The sequence below is a fragment of the Myotis daubentonii genome, chromosome 6 (genome assembly GCF_963259705.1).
Source record: "Myotis daubentonii chromosome 6, mMyoDau2.1, whole genome shotgun sequence".
Lineage (NCBI taxonomy): Eukaryota > Metazoa > Chordata > Mammalia > Chiroptera > Vespertilionidae > Myotis > Myotis daubentonii.
The window spans coordinates 90,462,304-90,482,087 of NC_081845.1; the positions used below are offsets into that span (position 1 = coordinate 90,462,304).

The window sequence follows — 19,784 nt, forward strand, 5'->3', positions numbered from 1 at the left end:
GAAAACAGCATGATTCTATTCCCTCCATCTAGGTTAACTGGCCTCCAGAAGGTAGTGTAAATTGCTTCTGCTGAGGTTTTGTTTTTTTCTGTTAACTGCTTTACTTAGAGGTAAGAATAGAGTTGTTCCAGGTCACTTGGAAGACCCTGACTGTCAGTCGTTGAAGCTGGGGAGCCAGATTTCTCCAGGGACCCCACTTCTCCCTTTAGAAAGGTATCATCACCTCAGTGTCACCTAGGGGACTGCTCAGCGTCTCCACAGCCCTGGGCTGGTCCCTCAGGCTAACCCTGGAAGAAAGCCCGGGAGGCAAGCATTTCCCTCCAGCATCCTATGTGGTTTGATTATGGAGTGTCAGTTCTGAGAGCCCAGTATTCAGATGTTGAGACTCACCCATATGTTTCTGCTAAATTCTATCTAGTCTTGCTCCCTTGAGAGTCTCAGAAATTCTTTCCTTTTCACACACCTCAATCCTGGATGCTTTGTGGGGGCTGAGACATGTGAGAATCTGGCTTCATCTCTAGCCTTTTTCTCGTTGCCTCCAAAAGCTGTGGCAGGAAGGCTCTGCCAACGAGGAATGGTAGGAGCACGCCTGTCACAGATCCTATGGGGGCCTTTTCTGTGCAGTGTACAGGGCTCCACCTAATGTTTGAGCACCTCACTTCCGATGCTACTTTTAGTAAAAATCCAAACTTTAGAGTTACTGATGCATTTTAAAGCAATACCATTTAAGGTCTTAAGACTGAAGAGTCACCCATTATCCCAGAATCATTCTGACTTCAAATTTTCTAAACTATATCCATCCTTCTGCTGAAAGAAAAAGAGAAGAGAAAATAAAAAAGAAAAGCTACTACTTTATGAAAGGGATAGTTTAAAAAAAAAAACTTCCTTGCAAAAGAGTATTACGCAAACGAACACTTCCTTTGTGAGTCTTTTCAATCCTTTTGCTCATCTTTTTTTTCTATGCTCAACTAGAATGAGAAACATTCCCCCAGGCTGTGGTGACATCTCTGATCTTGAGTCACAAATTGTTGTGGCCTGACAAGACCTCTCACCCAGTAGCAGAACAAAAATAACTGTTATTTCAACATCTTTTAGCAGATAAGAAAAAATAAACCCACATAAAACTCTTATGATACAGAAAATGATGCCCTTTATACTGTAACTTTTCAAATTTTTTGAGATAGAGTTTTTAAAACCTGCAAACCAATTTCAGCAACTTTTTGTATGTTGGGTATTGACCCCCATCCCCATTGACTTGAGTAACTTGCCCCTCTGTGGGGGCAGATGTAGACTCTTTCTCACTGTTTATATCTGGAAAAAAGAAAAACCCACCCCAGTGAAATATTGCCTGTTCACTCAAACAGAGTTGGATGTTTCGAATATCTTTTTTTTTTTTTTACACCTGGAATGCCTTTGTCCTAAATTTAAAGGCTTCACCAACTGAGTGAATCCCTCTTTGTTTAACTGCAGTGATTACTGCTATTAAAAGTCTAATGCTTGATTCTTCAAGGCAGCAATTTCCAATCTTTTTCGTCTCAGGGCACACATAAACCAATTACACCAAAAAATATATATACTAGTGGCCCGGTGCATGAAATTCGTGCATGGGGGGTGGGGGGTGTCCCTCAGGCCGGCCTGCACCCTCTCCAATCTGGGACCCCTCGAAGGATGTCCTACTGCTGGTTTATAGGGAATGGACCTAAACCGGTAGTTGGACATCCCTCTCACAATCTGGGACTGCTGGCTCCTAACCACTCACCTGCCTGCATGCCTGCCTGATTGCCCCTAATCACACTGCCTGCCAGCCTGCTCGCCCCCAATTGCCCCCTGCCACCGGCCTGCTTGCCCCCAAATGCCCCCCCCCCGCCAGCCTGATCACCCCCAACTGCCCCCCGTGCCAATGTGCTTGCCCCCAACTGCCCCCCCTGCTGGCCTGCTTGCCCCCACCTTATCTCCCCACTGTCCTGCTCGCCCCCAACTGCCCCACTGCTGGCCTGCTTACTCCAAATTGCCCCCCTCCTGTTTTCCTGATCACCTCCAACTGACCCCCACTGATGGCCTGCTTGCCCCAACTGGCCCCCCTGCTGATCTGCTTACCCCCAATAGACCCACCCCCCATCAGCCTGATCACCCACAACTGCCGTCCCATCCTGGCCTGGTCACCCACAACTGCCCTCCCCTCTTGGCCTCTAACCACCTCTATCTCGGCCCCGGCACCAGAACTTTGTCCAGAAGAACGTCTGGAAAGGTCTCCTGGAAGGTCTCCCAGTCTAATTAGCATATTACCCTTTTATTAGTATAGATAGAGGCCTGGTGCACGGGTGGGAGCCGGCTGGTTTGCCCTGAAGGGTGTCCCAGATCAGGGTGAGGGTCCTGCTGGTGTGCCTGGCCAGCCTGGGTGAGGGGCTGAGGCCTGTTTTCAGGCTGACCACACCCACTTCAGCCTGGGGGTCCCCACTGGGGGCCTGGCCAGCCTGGGTGAGGGGCTGATGGCTGTTTGCAGGTTGGCCAAGCCCCCCAGCGGGGACCCTCACCCCATGGGGGTGTGCCCAGCCTGGGTGAGGGGCTGAGGGCTGTTTTCAGTCTGGCCACACCCCCTTCAGGGTGGGGTCCCTACTGGGGTGCCTGGCCAGACTGGGTGAGGGGCTGATGCCCATTTTTAGGCTGGCCATGCCCCCCGGCGACCCAAGCTCCCAGCCTCTCCTTTTTTTCTTTTCAGTGCCTTCTTGAGTGGAGGCCAAAGCAGGCTTGAAGCAGGTATCTGGGATTTATTTATCTTCTATAATTGAAACTTTGTAGCCTTGAGTGGAGCCCAGGGCCGGCCAGGGCAGGCGGGAAGCTTGGCTTTCTCCATCGCCGGGGCAACCCAAGCCTCCTGCTCACTCCAGCTCCGTGGCCACCGCCACCTTAGTTGGGTTAATTTGCATAATCGCTCCTGATTGCCTGGTGGGTGTAGCAGAGTGGCGGAGTGATAGTTAATTTGCATGTTTCTCTTTTATTAGTGTAGATTTTGCTGATCTGATAAAATAGGTATAATTTTGATTCCTTCACATCATATGGTTATTGTTGTATTAGCTGTTGTTATTATTTTTTTATTTGACAATCTAAGGGGAAAGAGGTCAGTGCCCCTGACTAAATAGTCAGGTATTGCATGTTTTAAAAATTCTTGCAGCACACCAGTTGAAAATCACTGCTTTAAGATCTTCTTGGGTTTTATTATCTGTTTGTTCATTTTTAAAATCTTTATTGTTGAAAGTATTACATATGTCCCCTTTATTCTCCCATTGATTCCTTATAGCCCACCTCCACCTCAGTGAGATCTTTTTGAATTGAAGATTCTCACAGATAAAACCTCCAGCATTTAAACTACACAGTAGAGAGTTGACCTCTAAAGAGTTAGTTCTGGCTCTGGATGGGTGACTCAGTTAGTTGAAGTGTCATCCTGTACACCAAAAGGATGCAGGTTCAATTCCCAGTCAGGGCACATATCTAGGTTGCGGGTTCAATCCCTGGTTGGGGTGAATGCAGTAGGCAACTGATATCTCTCTCTCTCTTTCTCTCTCTCTCAAATCATTAAAAATGTATCCTTGGATGAGGTTTAAAAAAACAAAAGAGTTAGTTCTGGGCCGCGCTTTCCTTCAAAGGCTCCAGTGTGTGGAGAGAATTCATCGGTCCTGGTGAATTTGTACATTTGAGATCCTCCAGCCCCACTCCACCTCACTTTTGTCCCTGGGAATAACCACCTCTGATTTCTCACCTTCATCTTCTAGAAAAAGGCCATTTCTTCTGAAATGTTTGGAGCTATCTAATCTAATAAAAGAGAAAGATGGTAATTGGCATACGACCGCTACCCTTCCCATTGGTTAATCAAGGTGATATGCAAATTAACTATCAGCCAAGATGGCGGCTGGCAGCCAGGCAGCTTGAAACTAACATGAGGCTTGCTTGCTTCAGTGACGGAGGAAACCAATGTTCCCCACCTGCCTTGCAGGCCTCTGAGCCTGCAGTTTGAAACATTTTAACAAATATAGAAGCTCAAAAAAAAAACCCAGAAACCCGCTTTCAGCGAGCTGGGATCTCAGAGCTGGAGTCAGAGCTGGAGTTATACATTGTTTTGATTACCTACTTTCAGCAGCGGAGGCCTAAGAGCTGGAGCCTCAGAGCTAAAGCCGGCCCAGAATTAAAAAAAAAAAAAAGATAAAAAGGAGCGGTTGGGAGCTTCCGTCACCCGCCAGCTTGAAAACAGCCCTCAGCCCCTCACCCAGGCTGCCCAGGCACCCCAGTGGGGACCCCAACCCTGAAGGGTGTGTGACCAGCTGCAAACAGCCATCATCCCCTCACCCAGGCTGGCCAAGCACCCCAGTGGGGACCCCAACCCTGAAGGGTGTGTGACCAGCTGCAAACAGCCATCATCCCCTCACCCAGGCTGGCCAAGCACCCCAGTGGGGACCCCCACCCTGAATGGTGTGTGACCAGCTGCAAACAGCCATCATCCCCTCACCCAGGCTGGCCAAGCACCCCAGTGGGGACCCCAACCCTGAAGGGTGTGTGACCAGCTGCAAACAGCCATCATCCCCTCACCCAGGCTGGCCAAGCACCCCAGTGGGGACCCCCACCCTGAATGGTGTGTGACCAGCTGCAAACAGCCATCATCCCCTCACCCAGGCTGGCCAGGCCCCCAGTGGGGACCCCCACCCTGATCCAGGACACCCTTCAGGGCAAACCAGCCAGCCCCACCCATGCACCAGGCCTCTATCCTATATAGTAAAAGGGTAATATGCCTCCCAGCACCAGGATCAGAGGAGCCGAGAGGCCTCCCGGCACCGGGATCAGCGTGACAGGGGGCAGCGCCCAAACCCCCTGATCGCCCTGCGGCTCTGTGTGTGACAGGGGGTGGGGCCACAACCTCCCTATCGGCCCTGCTCTGTTCATGACAGGGGAAGGCGCCCCAACCTCCTGATCAGCCCTGCTCTGTGCCTGATAAGGGGGAGCTCCCCAACCTCTGATCGCCCTACGGCTCTGTGTGTGACAGGGTGCGGCGCCCCAACCCCCTGATCGGCTCTGCTCTGTGTGTGACAGGGTGCAGCGCCCCAACCCCCCCCCCCCACAGGCCCTGCTCTGTGTGTGACAGGGTAGAGCCATAACCTCCTCATCAGCCCTGCCCTGAGTGTGAGAGTGGCGGTGCCCCAACCCCCCAATCGGCCCTACCCTGAGTGTGATTGGGGGTGGCATCGCAACCTCCCTATCTGCTCTGCTCTGTGCATGACAGGGGGCGGCACCCCAACTCCCCAATCGGCCCTGCTTTGAGCCCGGCCAGGGGCTGCACCTAGGGATTGGGCCTGCCCTCTGCCACCCGGGAGCAGGCCTAAGCCAGCAGGTCGTTATCTCCTGAGGGGTCCCAGACTGCGAGAGGGCACAGGACAGGCTGAGGGACCCCCCCCTCTTCCCCCCGAGTGCACAAATTTTTGTGCACCGGGCCTCTAGTCTATATATATAAAAGCCTAATATGCAAAGTGTCCCCTTGGTAGTTCGACTGACTAGTTCAATTGCTCACTATGACTTGTGCTGACCACCAGGGGGCAGCATGGAACAAAGGAAGGCCCCAACTGGCAGCTACTAGGGATCCTACCCATGCAAAAATTTTATGCACTGGGCCTCTAGTAGCTTTAACCTATATAACAAAACGCCTAATATGCTGTGTCTGGCCAGCCATTTAACAAATCAAAGTGTAATATGCTAATGACATGCTAAGGTCACTCAACTGTTTGCTATGACATGCTCTGACCACCAGGGGACAGACAATCGACTGGTTGGCCAGTCGCTGTGACATACACTGACCACCAGGTGGAAGACACTCCAACTGGTAGGTTAGCTTGCTGCTGGGGTCTGGACAATCAGGACTGAGGGAGACAGGCCAGACATGCCCTGGAGCCCTCCCATGGTCCCTTCCCGGCTGGCCAACCTCCTGCGTCCCTCCCCGCCCCTGAGCATGCACCAGTAGGGTCCCTCGGCCTGGCCTGCGCCCTCTTGCAATCCAGGACCCCTCGGGGAATGTTGGAGAGCCGGTTTCAGCCTGATCCTGCAGGCCAGGTCAAAGGACCCCACTGGTGCACAAATTTATGCACTGGGCCTCTAGTAAAGTTATAAAGTTTGTTTATTTGGCATAGAGGGAGGACCACATGTGAAGTTTGGAAAAGTGTTACCTCTTCCTATCCCTGGCTAAATAGAGCCCAACATGGTTGTCCAAGCCCTTATAATTAATATCAAGATATGCTGTGATTTGGGAAACCTTGGTGATGTCAGAATTGGACGCTAAGATGAATACTAGTTGAAATTGTAAAAGGGAAAAGCAAACAAGAAAAAGAGGCTTCCTTTGAACAGGGCTCTAGCACTCAAAGGCATGGCCTGTTTTCTCCCCATGTTCCTGCCAATACGGAAAGGGGTCATGACTGAATCCTGGGAACTGTGTTAGGAAGCAGCCTTCTCACAGAGCTGGGAACCGGGAAAATTTGAGGAAAGAAAAGTTTAAAATGTTTTTCTTCAGCAATGTGATGTAATATATGATTGAAAAGGTATTTTTTTAATCTGATAGATAAAACTAAGAATTAATGTAACTTAGTGCCAGTGTTGTGGAATACATTTCTGTAGCTTTTGATAGTTCCCAAGAAAGATGAACGTGTGTTCTAATTCGCTATTGTTCTTTTAGCAAAGGTAGTTTTTCCTTTGAACTAAAGACAGAGGGTGGATTACAGTTGGGTTGGAAGCTTGTCTGTCAGCAACAAGTACCTGTATATGCCCCTAGGGTGATAGGCCCCTAGGGTGAGTCCCCCTTAAAAACAAAAAGTGTATCTGTGGGGGTGAATACATGGGTGTGACCTTCAGCTAAGAGCCTTAGTTGTCTTTTTGAAAGACATACTTTGTATCTATGAAAATCTTGGCAGTAGTGAAGGGTCTATGCTGAGGCTATTAAGCACGTATTTGTGGCATGAACCACTGTGCTGTTAGAAACATTTTGTACTGAAATCAGGCAGGGAAACAGTGACTGAAGCCCTCCGTGAGCACAGTTTTGTAGATGATGGTCCTCTGTTAAGTGCTAAATACTTTCATTTTTAAAAATTTGCGTCAGATAGGTTTGTTTTCCCTTCCTCTCAAAGGTGATCGCTGGAGACAGTTAAGTAACATGTCAGTCTTATCTTTAAACTAGAGGCCCGGTGCATGAAATTCGTGCACTGGGGGCTGCTGGGATGGTCCCCTCAACCTGGCCTGTGTGCTCTCACAGTCCAGGAACCTCATGATTGATTGCCCCAAAGAGGTAGGCCTCACCCACCTGGCCAGGGCTCCTCAATGGATCGCCCCACAGAGGGAGGCCCTGCCCACCCACCGCAGCACTGCTGTGGGGTAGCCTGGGCCTCCCTCTTTGGGGCGATCATGGAGCCCCCCGATTGATCGAACATCCTGCCAGCTGGTGGCCTGGGCCTCTCTCTGCAGGGTGATCATGGGGTGATGGCCAGGCCCCTGGCCAATCACATTGCACCAGCCTTGGCTGGCCTGGCGCCAGGGGTGTCTTAGCGTGGTGGTCCGTAAGGTCGCCCAGATGGTCATTCTGCTGTTTAGTCATTCGGTTGATTTGCATAATACACTTTTATTATTATAGATATATCCAGTACAGGTGGCCCTCAGGTCATGTCCTAGTGAAGTTATACTACCTTTTAAAAAATGTATTACTCCTGACTTAAATTTACTGGCAAGCTCTTGGCTACCCCAGTGCTATCTAAGAAGGAAGAATGGTGAAATTGTTTATAGGTCACTTTTTTTGCAGTTCCTCACTGTCTGAGTTATCCCAATACCCATACACCTGCAAAATGCATGCACGTTGTTAACATGTAACTTTTGCATTCGGAAGCAGCAGATTAACTTTGTCTGAGCAGAATTGCTATGTGCACAGAGGTGGGTAAGCAATTTCTGCCCAGGCAGTTTCCCTTTGCCTTTTGCTCAGAGCACAGGCTATTGTAATAGGTGTGTAACTGAAGGATGGCAGAGAGAGGCAAACCAAAGAGACAGACACAAGATGCTGGATTTGGGCAGTATGGTTTTGTAAACAAAGTGACACAAATTAGGGCAAAAATTCCAGTGGGACAAGGGAGGAAACAGGAAGACTGGAAATGCAGTATAAAGCTGAGTCCATCCAGATGGTGTTTTTAATAAATTTATCAGACACATATGAAGTACGGTAATGAACATTCAAATGGGGAGTGGCCCGGCCCCTATGGGAGGAAAATCAGTATGACACCTTCTGTGCCTTGCAGTCAGTTAGAATCACTCCCTAATTTTTCTCAGTAAAGGAGTCACAGAACTTATTCAGACCATTGAGTAATTATTAGGCAGTCCAACTAGGCAGGCTGAGGGTTTGTGTTTCTAGAAAGAAAAATTAATAACAGAATTATTTACTACTGAAATGGAGGGAGTGGCCTATGTGTGCCAGTAAACCCAGCAGTGACATTTAGGACAAACCTCTTCTGTGAGAACTCCCTTAGTGTGACTAAAGCAGATAGCTCTCCCTCAGGCATAAAAGAGCTTTTATGTTCATTAAAAGCCACAGTGTTGCATGCATTCCTTCGCTCCTTCCTGAAATCCCCAAAATGATTTCTTCCTCAGAAAATAGTTTAGTCTACCATGAGTGTCCACACTTTCTGTCTGTGGGCTAAACTGTTAGGGGAGAAGTGGAGAGAGCGGACGAGTATGTAATGCTTAGATAGCAGCTCTTTTGCAGTGGGCATATTTGTTTTCGTTCTGATGTTTAGGTCAAGACCCAAAGATTGATTATACTTTACTTTTCTAAGAAAACTTTCACTGAGAAAGCAATTTTTTTCTGCTTTATTCAGTAGCTTTTAGATTTTTTATCTTTTGTAAGGAACTATGTTAAGTAAGGTTAAGTGCCATAACCTACATAGTCATCTCGTTTTCCAGCTCTGGTTAATTCATTCAGCAAGTATTTAATACTTACTGTATGCTAGGCACTATTTTTTGGCAGTTAGGAGCACAGCTGTGAAAAAAAATAAAAGTTTCTGCCTTTATGAAATTCACATTCTAAATCTCTGATTGTCAAGTTAGAGTTAGATACTGATTTGGTTATTAAGAATTGATTGGTACAGCACTAGACTGATAGTTTCATCCTGACTATTTACAGAAGGTCCTTATCCATTTGGGTTTGTGCACAAGTCCCTGTCCTTCTCTCCTTCCACTTGTTGGCATCATTGGTCATTTTACTGTTAACTTGACTCATTATCTAAAAATAGGAATGAAAATAAGAAAAGTGGTAATCTTTTTATTTTGTATTTTATGAAGTAGATATAGTTGCTTATCAGATTGCTAGTAGAGTTCTAGCAAAAGCTGTTTCTTGAAAGGAAATTTTGGATTTAGGGTAGATTTCACTGATAAAGTCCACCTCTACATGTATATGTTGAGATGTGTATGTGTTGGCCACCCTTTGTAGATCCAGATTTTGACTGATAAACATTAATGAGTAATTATGTCAGAATCATAGTAGAGACCATGGTATGTTATTCTCCAGCATATACATATAGGATTCCTTGTTAAGAAGGCAAATTTTTTAATTTAGCATATATGTTAGACCACCTCAAGATTCCAGAGGGTCAGAGGGTGATATTACTACAGTATTTTTGCTTAAAGAAAATGTTAGAGATGGAAAGAATCTTCTTTAATAAACCCATTTATAAATGTGTCTATATAAAAGGAGTTCCCAGTGCTTACCCTAGACTTGTTTCCCAAAGACTTAGAAACTGTTATTAGGAATGACTTTGTGATAGTCCCTGATGCTGCTGTACTAATTGACCACTAGTTAAAATCAGATTATCTAGTAATAAAATTGTGGAGCAGTAACTAGGGTAGATGGAAATTAACAAATTCAGGAAGTGTTCACAAAGACAACTGGTAAGACCCAGGGGTGCTAAAGAGCGTATCAGCGTTCACAGTCCTCATAAAAGGTTTTATCCTTTCAGAAGCTTGCCAGCTTTCTAGTTTTCATGAAGACAGTGTTAAAATGTGTAACTGTTAAAAAATATTCCGTATGTGAAACAGAACATAGGAACGTATGGGTAAAGTTTGGAGACATGGAACACTCTCATGCTCACCACCCAGCTTTAGAAATGAAACACTGATAAACCTTTAAAGCTTTGGTGTGTACCTCCCCCATTTGCTTCCCCACTGTCTTATCCAGAGGGTAACTATTCCTCTGCATTTCCTAGCTTTTCTTTCTAAGGTCACCATATAGGTATATATTACTAAACAGTAGAAATGGAAACATACTCTCTGTGTTTTTATGACTTGCTGTTCTTAAACCAGCTTTCTATGTGAGATTGAGCTTTGTTGATACACATAGCACTAGTTCATTGTTTTTAGTGCCGCGCAGTTTTTGTTTAGTAGTGAGCTTTAATAACTCAGTGGGCAGGTTAGACACACCTGAAGAGAATTATTGAACACAAATAATAATTTTAAGAAATTACCCAGAATGCTTCAAAAAAGAGGAAAAATTGAAAGGAAGATTAAAAAGCATGGAGGATGGAATGAAAAGTTCCAACAGAGGTCTAATGGGAATGCTAGAAGAAGAAGAAAACAGAAAATAAGGGGGAATCAATACCCAAATAATGGCCAAAATTTCCCAAAGTCAATAAAGCCATAAATGTTCATATTCAGTCCTGAGCAGGATAAATTTAATTTACATCTAGGTGCAACATAGTAAAATTGCAAAACACCAAAATCAAAGAGAAACACCAATATTAACTGTAGAGAAAAAAAACAAGTATAACAGAGGGATAGCACACTTGGGCAGACATAACAGTAGAAGCCAGAAAAATGGAATAATATCTTCAAAGGGCTGAGAAAAAACAGCTTTTAACATAGAGTTTTATACCCAATTAACCTATTTTTCAAGAGTGGTGGCAAAATGCACTTTTGAACAAAGACTGCTGAATACTAATGAGTGTGCCTTAGAAAGAAGGAAATTGAGCCAAGAAGAAAGGACTAGATAAAAAAGTAACGGCAAACATATTGGTGAATGTGAATAAGTAAGTTTTGACTGTGCCAAACGATAATAATGACTACTGATGTTCAGAATACAAAGCAAGGTTGAACTAAAATGTTACATAACACCGACAAATAAGCCATAAGGCAAGTGGTGTGTATTAAAACTGTTAAGGGAAAGGGCATATGTGATTTTTCATTTTAGGCATTGTTAAGTGTGGTGTGCATATCTAAAATTTAGTAAAGAGAAGAAATATATAACGTTCAAATCAATAGATAGCTGGTGAGGGAAGTAAGGAAAACTGTCAATCCATTAGTAAACAGCAACAGAGTGGACAGAGAGGTTGAGGAATCAGCAAAGAAAAAACTTACAATTAGAAAGTAAAGTCAATCCAAAGATATGAGTAATAACAATTAATGTAAGTCATATAAATCTGCCAGTTATAAAAATACTGACTTTAAAAAATTCTAGTTATATGTTATTTATAAGAGGCCAGAAAAAATACAAAGTAGACTAATATTAAGGAAATAGTAGCCAAATAAAGATGCTGTAGCACAAATCATAAAGGAAAATATTAATTATTTCAATTCAATGCATTAACCAACAAATAACATTCTGCAAATCAGTTAGAAAGACAATAGACAAATAGACAAAAGATAAAGATAATTTACAGAAGAGAGGTGGAGAATGATTCCAGAGGGGAAAGAAAAGGAACAATGTTTTTCTAACAAAAACTAAAACCACATTGAGATGTCCTGTCACACTTATCTATCTACCATTACCAAGAGACGGTGAGGAGCAGCATGAGTTGAGAGTATAAATTCTTACAACCACTTACATGAGTGATTTGGCAGGTGGAAGGTCAGCTCATAGCCTTTAGTGTAATTCCACTTCCGCACGTATGTAAATCTTATGGATTCCTTGAAGAAACACCCATGAACAGAAGAAAACGCTTTTGTTTGTAATCACAAAGACAAGAATGGTAATCTAAATGCCTCTCAGCAAGAGACTAGATATATAAATGCTTGTATCTTTACACATTGAAATGTTTTATATACTTTACAGGAATGAACTAGATTTATCTACCTATTGAATGTTCCTTCATCCTAGTTCAGTGTTTGTGGTAAATGTTCATATTGTTAACAAACATTCCCTTTCTTCTATGGGGCACACAGCAGGGTTGCACTTTCCCACCTCCTTGAACTTAGGTAAGGCCCTGTGACTTGCCAAGTCAACCAAATGTGAGCCAACTGATGTGTTACTTTGGGGGAAGAGTTTTAAGAGCCAGTACCCAGCTCTCTCTCTTCTCACTGCTACTGTGATGGAGGAAGCACATATTAAAACAAAGCCTCTGTCACCCGGTCCCTGAATGATACAGTGAGCACAGCCCCTGGCTGATTGTCACTGAATACATAGGGTGAGCAAAGAATAAACGTGTGCTATGTGAACCGATAGGAGAGTTGGGGCTGTTACTGCCCCCAGAGTATTAGGTTATGTCTCAGCTCAATTTACTGTGCATCTTGTGTCCCTTCCTTAAGTTCTCTCTTCCAAATCACAGAATACTTCCTCTTTTCCATGAGACTTGTACCAGAACATCGCCTCTAAATATAGCACTTCATCTGTCTTTTTTCAAAGTCAGGGGAGCTTCTCTCTAAGCCCCTTCTCTGTCAGAAAACTGTCCTTGCAGGTTATTTCACCAGTGTTTTTGCTTTGGAGTTAAGCTTCATAGCAAGAGATTCATCACCAGAAAATCCGTTCTCTCTCCCTTCGCCTCCCCTCCCTTCCTTTTTTATCTGTGGATGGCTGTCCTCATCTGCCAAGGGCAGAGCCATTAGGGAAGGTTTGTGAGATGAGGGCTCAAGTACAGGCATGCCCAACTTTGGGAAATAAGTACATTCCATAAAGATACATGTAACACTGTTTACTGGGCATCATTGTAAAGTTAGAAATGTTTTGGCACAGTGGTAGTACTGCTCACACTCTTTTCAGAGTATAATGTTATACTGAAAAGTACAGTATATATCTGATGAGAAATTATCTTTTTTTCCAATCTATTTTCAGATTATGTAAAGTAAGCTACAAATCTTGAATGTACATAGCTAGGGTTAATTGTAGATTTGGGTTAAATAACTTAAATGGCTGAAGGGGGGGAAAACCCCTCACCTTTCATCATTCTCTTCTTAGTGTTTAGAAAGTCTACATTGATTTTGAACAGCTATTATTTTGTGGAAGCCCTTGATTTTTATAAATGAACAGGTTGATATGGCTTGGAAGTATAGAGGGAAACTCAGAATTAAAACAGAGCTAGTGTTTCAAAATACAGCAGTTTGTGAACAAAGAGAAAAGCATGTGTATTAAAATGCATGGAATAGTAAACAAAAGAGGGAAATAAATCATGGCTGAGGGCAATGTATATTCTGAAAAAGGATTGGTGCCATGTCCTGGACATTTTTCTTATTTATGAATTTTAAAATGGTAATATAGGTATATATACATACATATATAATCTTTCTTCAAATACATTTATTAAATGCAATAAATAAGTGCAGTTTAGAGAGTACAAGTGCCATGTGCCTACCACCTAGCTAAAGAATAGAACAAGACCAGTACTTTTGAAACCCCTCCAAAATTTCATTCTGGAAATGAAGTCAATTAATGTTTGGACCCCATTGGTGGGGTTCCCTCCAAGATTTCATCTCTCTTTTCCTAGACAAATTATCCTCAAATTTGTATAATAATTCCCTGGACTTCATTTTTAGTTTTACATGTATGTATATATCCCTAAACAAAGTATATTTTTAGTTTTGCCTTTTTAAAACTTTGTATAAATGAACTCATACTCTGTTTTTCTGTCTTGCTTTTTTTAACTTAACATTGTAGTTTTTATTCATCTACTTGCATATAGCTATGGTTCATTAATCTCAATTACTGTGTAGCTTCCCACTGTAGTATTATTTTGCAATGTGTTAGTTCATTTTATATTTTATTGGGTATTATGTTTCTTTTCCATAAAATTCTGTAAGGTTAATTGTTACATGTAGTTTGGTTTGTTCCAACCTTAGGTACAACTGTGGGTTTTTTTAAGCTATTTGACATGGAAAATGTGTTCATATCCTGAGATAAACAAGATGTTCTAATTTACCTTTAGTCAATGATTTGAGTTAGATATTAATTTTTTTCACAACACACTATCAAGATGTATTTGGCTTCTCTTGTCTTGATGCTAAATCTCGTGTTGGCTTCACAGTTCCCAGGGAGAATGTTGCAACGATTGCTGATTGTGCCAGTGTGATTGAAGGAGTCAGTCGGAGCCGAAACGCCTTGCTGAATGGGGACACCAAGAATTATGATTGGGATTCTGGCTACACATGCCATCAGCTAGGAAGCGGGGCCATTGTGGTTCAGCTGGCACAGCCATACATGATTGGGTCAATACGGTAAGAAGACTACTTCTCACTCATTACTTTTCAAATGGAAGACACATACAAATTATAGTTTAGTACAATGATGTGCCAGCAACTTTGTGAAGACACTCTTCTGTTCTTTGCTGTAGATAGGGAGGAAGGGGTAGAAAGGGGCACAGAGATACAGTGCTTGTTGGATTCTCGGGGGAAGGGGAGATGCAACAAGAGTTAGACTTCTGGGGAAACCAGAGCAGAGGCCTCTCCCTGGTTCGTATTGGTTAGCGACTTGCAGGATAATGTCAACACAAGTTATACAGAATCAAAAATCATTTGAAGCTTTAATAAATGACTTTGCATAGGGAGCAGACAGAACTGCATATGAGACCTGCTTCTAAAAAGTCTTTGTAATGATCTTTGTGTCTGGATTTTAGTTGTTGTTTTCATTTTGCTTTAAGAAAGGAACTTTAACCCAATATTGCTTGATTTATAGGATCATATAATTTTGTTGTTGTTGTTAATCCTCACCTGAGGATATTTTTTCCATTGAATTTTAGAGAGAGGGGAAGGGAGGGGAAGAGACAGAGAGAGAGAAACATTGATGTAAGAGAGACACATCAGTTGGTTGTCTCCCGCATGCACTCTGACCAGGGCTGGGGATCAAGCCTGCAACCGAGGTACGTGCTCTTCACTAGACTCGAACCCGAGACCTTTCAGTCTACAGGCTAACATTTAACCACTGAGCAAAACTGGCTAGGGACTGGTGACATTCCCTAGACTCTAGGGCCTAGAAAATATACTTTTAGTTCAAGAGAACCATCTGGGTCTTAAATAGGCTACCTATTTCTTTTCAATGTTTTAAGATTGACTCTCAAAGAATAATGGTAAATTATATATATATTAGAGGCCTGGGTGCACGAAATTTGTGCACGAGGAGGGGGTGGATGTCACTCAGCCCGGCCTGCATCTTCTTGCAATCCAGGACCCCTTGGGGGATGTCAGGCCTAAACCGGCAGTCGGAATCCCTCTCACAATCCAGGATGCTGCATGCACCAGTGACCATACTGTTCATACAGATGCAAGGCATCTTGCTGTTGTATGGGCAGCTACATTTTTTTACCCTGATTATAAAAAGTAGTACATAACATGATCCTTCTGAGGCAGTAGTGCCATTTTCCCCATCTTATGGGTGGAAAAACTGAAGCAGAGAGAAGTAAGTAATTGGCTTTGTCACACAGTTATAAGTGTCCGAATCAGGGCTGACCACAAAATGTGCAAGCCAGGGTCCATGCATGTCATCACTACATCATCCTATATTTCAGTGTTAGAGTAGCCTTGCCAGGTTTTAATTTTTAAATCTAAGAGACTGTTCCCAATATATAGGGTAGAGTCCCTAGGCCTGGCCGGCAATCAGGGCCATCGGTGGGGCGATGGGGGGGGGGGGGCTGCTGGCACCCACCTTGGCTGGCAGCCTGGCGCCACCTGATGGCCAGACCCCCCCCCCCATCACCACTGTCAGCCCTGCCCCCAGATCTCTGCTGCTGGTCACCTCCCTCGTGGGGCGGGGGGGGGGGGGGGGGGGACAATCCGGGGCAGCTCCTGTGTTGAGTGTCTGCCCTCTGGTGGTCAGTGTGCATCATAGCGACCTGTCCTTCCGCCATTCGGTCGATTTGCATATTAGGGTTTTATTATGTAGGATATTATATATATATGTATGTATTTGTATTTATATTTAGCATTAGATGAGCTATTTTACATTGTATCTTAGCCTGCAGGAGTAGAGATGTTGGCAAGACATGGCTGCTTTCCCCCATCACACTTCTCAATTTAAAGTCAGTATGTATAAAGAGAGAAATAGCACAAATTAAGGTAGTAGGAGTCTAATAGGCAAAAGTTAATTGATGTTTAGACTAGTAACCACAGAGGTAATTGCTGCTTGCCTCAATGATTTGAGGTAGATATTAATTTTTTTAACAACAGTTTCTGGGTACCCTGATGAGTGATGGTAGATTTCTTGGAGAATTAAACTGTGGATTTCTTCATTTAAATTGTCAGCCCCTTTTCATACAGGGCAATATGCAGCCTGAGTACTGTAGACAACAAATCACAGAGAGAGAAGCCTGGGGTTTATACTGCAGACAGACAGCTCACATTGTGCTTAGGAAGAGGAAGAGACAAGCCACAGGCAGTCTGAACAAACTACCAGTGCAAATAACCTCCATCACAGAGCAAACAGCACCCTCCTTCCTCTTCCTCACCTGCATGCATTAACTAAAGTATTCATAAGCCATCTATTTCATAAGCCATTCGTGAATTTTTGTCATAGGTGGTGTGAAACTTATCTGAATACTTCTCATTACAACCTATCCCTCTTCACTTTAAAAATCTAGGAAACAGTTGTCCTTCTCTTGTCACTGGCTTTCTTTATAGTCTTCACAATTTCTTGAAGATTACCAATCGTGTCTCTGAGATTACATCTGCAATTTCTTTCAGCAGGCGTGTGGTGTAACTCATCTGAGCCAGGAGACTTGAAATCATTTAAATTGACTAGATACCCTCTTTCTTTCACTTCACCTATTTGGGGCTTCAATTTTCTCTTTATTATGTTTGTTCTGCCATTTCTAGTTTGAAGACCAATCGTTTTGCCAGTGAACAGGTAAGCAAACTGGCAGCTTAGTAGCTCTTCCCACTCTCTTTTAATGTTCCCTGTATTCTGTCTACTTACCTGGTACCTCCCCCCACCACACACACACACACACCTAACAATGTCCCATGTGCATCTCAAACCAATGTCAAAAATGGATTCTATTATCTTTTCCTTCCCCTGTTCAAGTTGCCTCACACCTTGATGCCCCATTTCATTCCGTGGCACCACCCCTCTGTCCATCAGCTGAGCCAAAAACATGGGAATCTTTCTAAATTTCTTCCTCTCCTTCTCGCCTCCCCTCAGCCAGTCGGCTGTGGAGTTCTGTCAATACCAGCTCCTACACGGTCTCACAAATCCTTCCTCTTCTCCTTCCACGTCACCACAGTTGCACCTTTGTAGTTTCTCCTCTCCACCTGGCCTTCCAGACTTTCATCTAGCCCAGCCGTGGGCAAACTACGGCACGCGGGCCAGATCCAGCCCGTTTGTAATGAATAAAACTAAAAAAAAAAAAAGACCGTACCCTTTTATGTAATGATGTTTACTTTGAATTTATATTAGTTCACACAAACACTCCATCCATGCTTTTGTTCCGGCCCTCTGGTCCAGTTTAAGAACCCATTGTGGCCCTCGAGTCAAAAAGTTTGCCCACCCCTGATCTAGCCCTTCCTTCCCCACCAGCAACCATCCCCCACGTGTTACCATAAATCTGATGTAGCCAGGCCCCTTCCTAAGAGAATTCATGGCTACTGTTTGCCTTCAGAAGAAAGTTCCAAAAAAGGCACTAAGAGTGATCTGACTTGGCTTCTGTCTGTACAGCCTGTCTCTTGCTTCTCCACCCACCCTGCACCTACTCTGTCACAGCCTCTCCTGCTCCTTGCAGTTTTACACTTGTCACCCTCTTTCCCCCACGTCTTCAACTCTTTAAACACGCTGTCCTCATGGCTTGTGTCTCTCACTGCCTTCTCATCACCCCTGTATGCCTGGTTATTATTCCTGCTTCAAGTCTCCACTCCTTTGGGCACGCTTCTTTAACCTCACCATCTCCTGGGCTAATTTAAACATTCCTCCTCAGTGATCTCAGTGATCAAATTGCTACCAGAGCATTTGTCGTATTTGTAGAATTGTGTCCTTGCTGCTTCCGCTGAGCCTCAGCTGATACATAAAGCCCGTGGCAACTCAGAATGAGCATCCCTCGACAGTTTGTGCAGATGAGGGAGTCTGAAAAGATAGAGGGGAAATTGTGGTGGGTGCGGTAAGAGATCTAGAATCTTAGATCCAACGGGGGCCTCATGAGGTCTTTGCTGAAGTGACAGCTTAGAGACAATTAGGCTCTTCATGTGACAAGGCCACCTTGACCTCTAGCTCAGGTCAAAGCATCAGAGAGGTTGAATCTGACTCCAGAAAAAGGTGTGATTGGGACTTAAGGCAAGAGAGAACAGTGTCCATTTGTTTCTCTTTGAATGTGGAATAAAATGGTTCCCCCAGTTTTCCTTTTCCTGACTCAGAGGAGGGATGATGTGCATGAGCACAACCAAAGGCAGAGTTGTGCATCTCAGCACAGTGTGACGCCTCCGACTTCCTCCAGCCCAGATATTGTTTCTGCGGAGAGAAAATCCATGCCGCTGACGCCTGTATAACTGGCTGAATGCTCAGAGAGACACGTCTCTGTGAAACTCACATTATGTTGTCAGGGGCTGCATTTGCCTCTTCTGTGACATTGTTAAGCGGAGAGGGAGAGGGATTTGTTAACCACCAATGCCCGTGGACGATGCAGGGTGTCCTGGCAGGCCGTGGTTAGCAGCAGCTCATGTGCCCAGACAGATGTTTATTGGTGGGAAAGTAGATCAGGGGCACGCACCTCTTCATGGGGATGGGTAATTGGCCAATGACAGTTGATTAGTCAGTGACATTTTACCTGCAGTTTCTACAGTTGCTTGTGATGACTGACTTGCTTTCCTAGTCACTGTATCCGCAGAAGGCCAGTGATTCTGAATCAGCTCCTGAGGACGCACGTTACAGGGCTGAGGGACTTACACTTTCCCATCTGAAAGCAGGGCTGGCAGTCCTGAAACTCGGTACCCTGGCTTCAAATTCAGATTTCTTTGTAGATGATGAGTAAGGCCAAAGTCTCAAACACAAATGATCTCCATCACTGCATTCTTTATTCCTGCGAGGGGACATAGTTGTTTGTGGATAAAAACCCTTTGTTTTCATCTCTATTTGTCTGATTTTATCCACAGAATTCATTTCTTCCTTCCCCAGGTTTCCCTGTGGCTGGGTAGGCAAACAGCACCTTGTTTCTTTTCTTTTCTTTTTTTAACCCTCACCTGAGGATAGTTTTTCTATTGATTTCTAGAGAGGGTGGAAATGAAGCAGGAGGGGGAGAGGGAGACAGCAATGTGAGAGAGACATTGATTGGTTGCCTCCTGAATGCACCCTTTACCAGGGCTGGGGGACCTGCAACTGAGATACGTGCCCTTGACTGGGAATTGAACCCAAGACCCTCAGTCTGAGGGCCGATGCTCTAAGCACTGGACAAAAGTGGCCAGGGCAAGCCTTGTTTCTTGATCGCTAATGCTTACACCGAACCTCAGGTAGCAGGACCATAATCCTACTAATGTGTCTGGAGAAGCTGACCTTGAAATATGGTCTCTGACCATCTCCACCTCCCCCTGTTTTCTTTTATCCATTCAGC

At 44.4% G+C, this 19,784-nt stretch overlaps 1 protein-coding gene across 4 annotated transcripts in view; it reads left to right on the forward strand.

The window, feature by feature from the left end:
• BTBD9 (BTB domain containing 9) overlaps positions 1–19,784 on the forward strand; it is a 454,016-nt gene that overhangs the window by 328,204 nt on the left and 106,028 nt on the right. For all 4 annotated transcript variants that reach the window (XM_059701796.1, XM_059701798.1, XM_059701797.1 and 1 more), the window contains exon 8: positions 14,289–14,478. In XM_059701796.1, the coding sequence (XP_059557779.1) occupies positions 14,289–14,478 (190 nt within the window). The remainder of the gene's footprint in view (positions 1–14,288; positions 14,479–19,784) is intronic.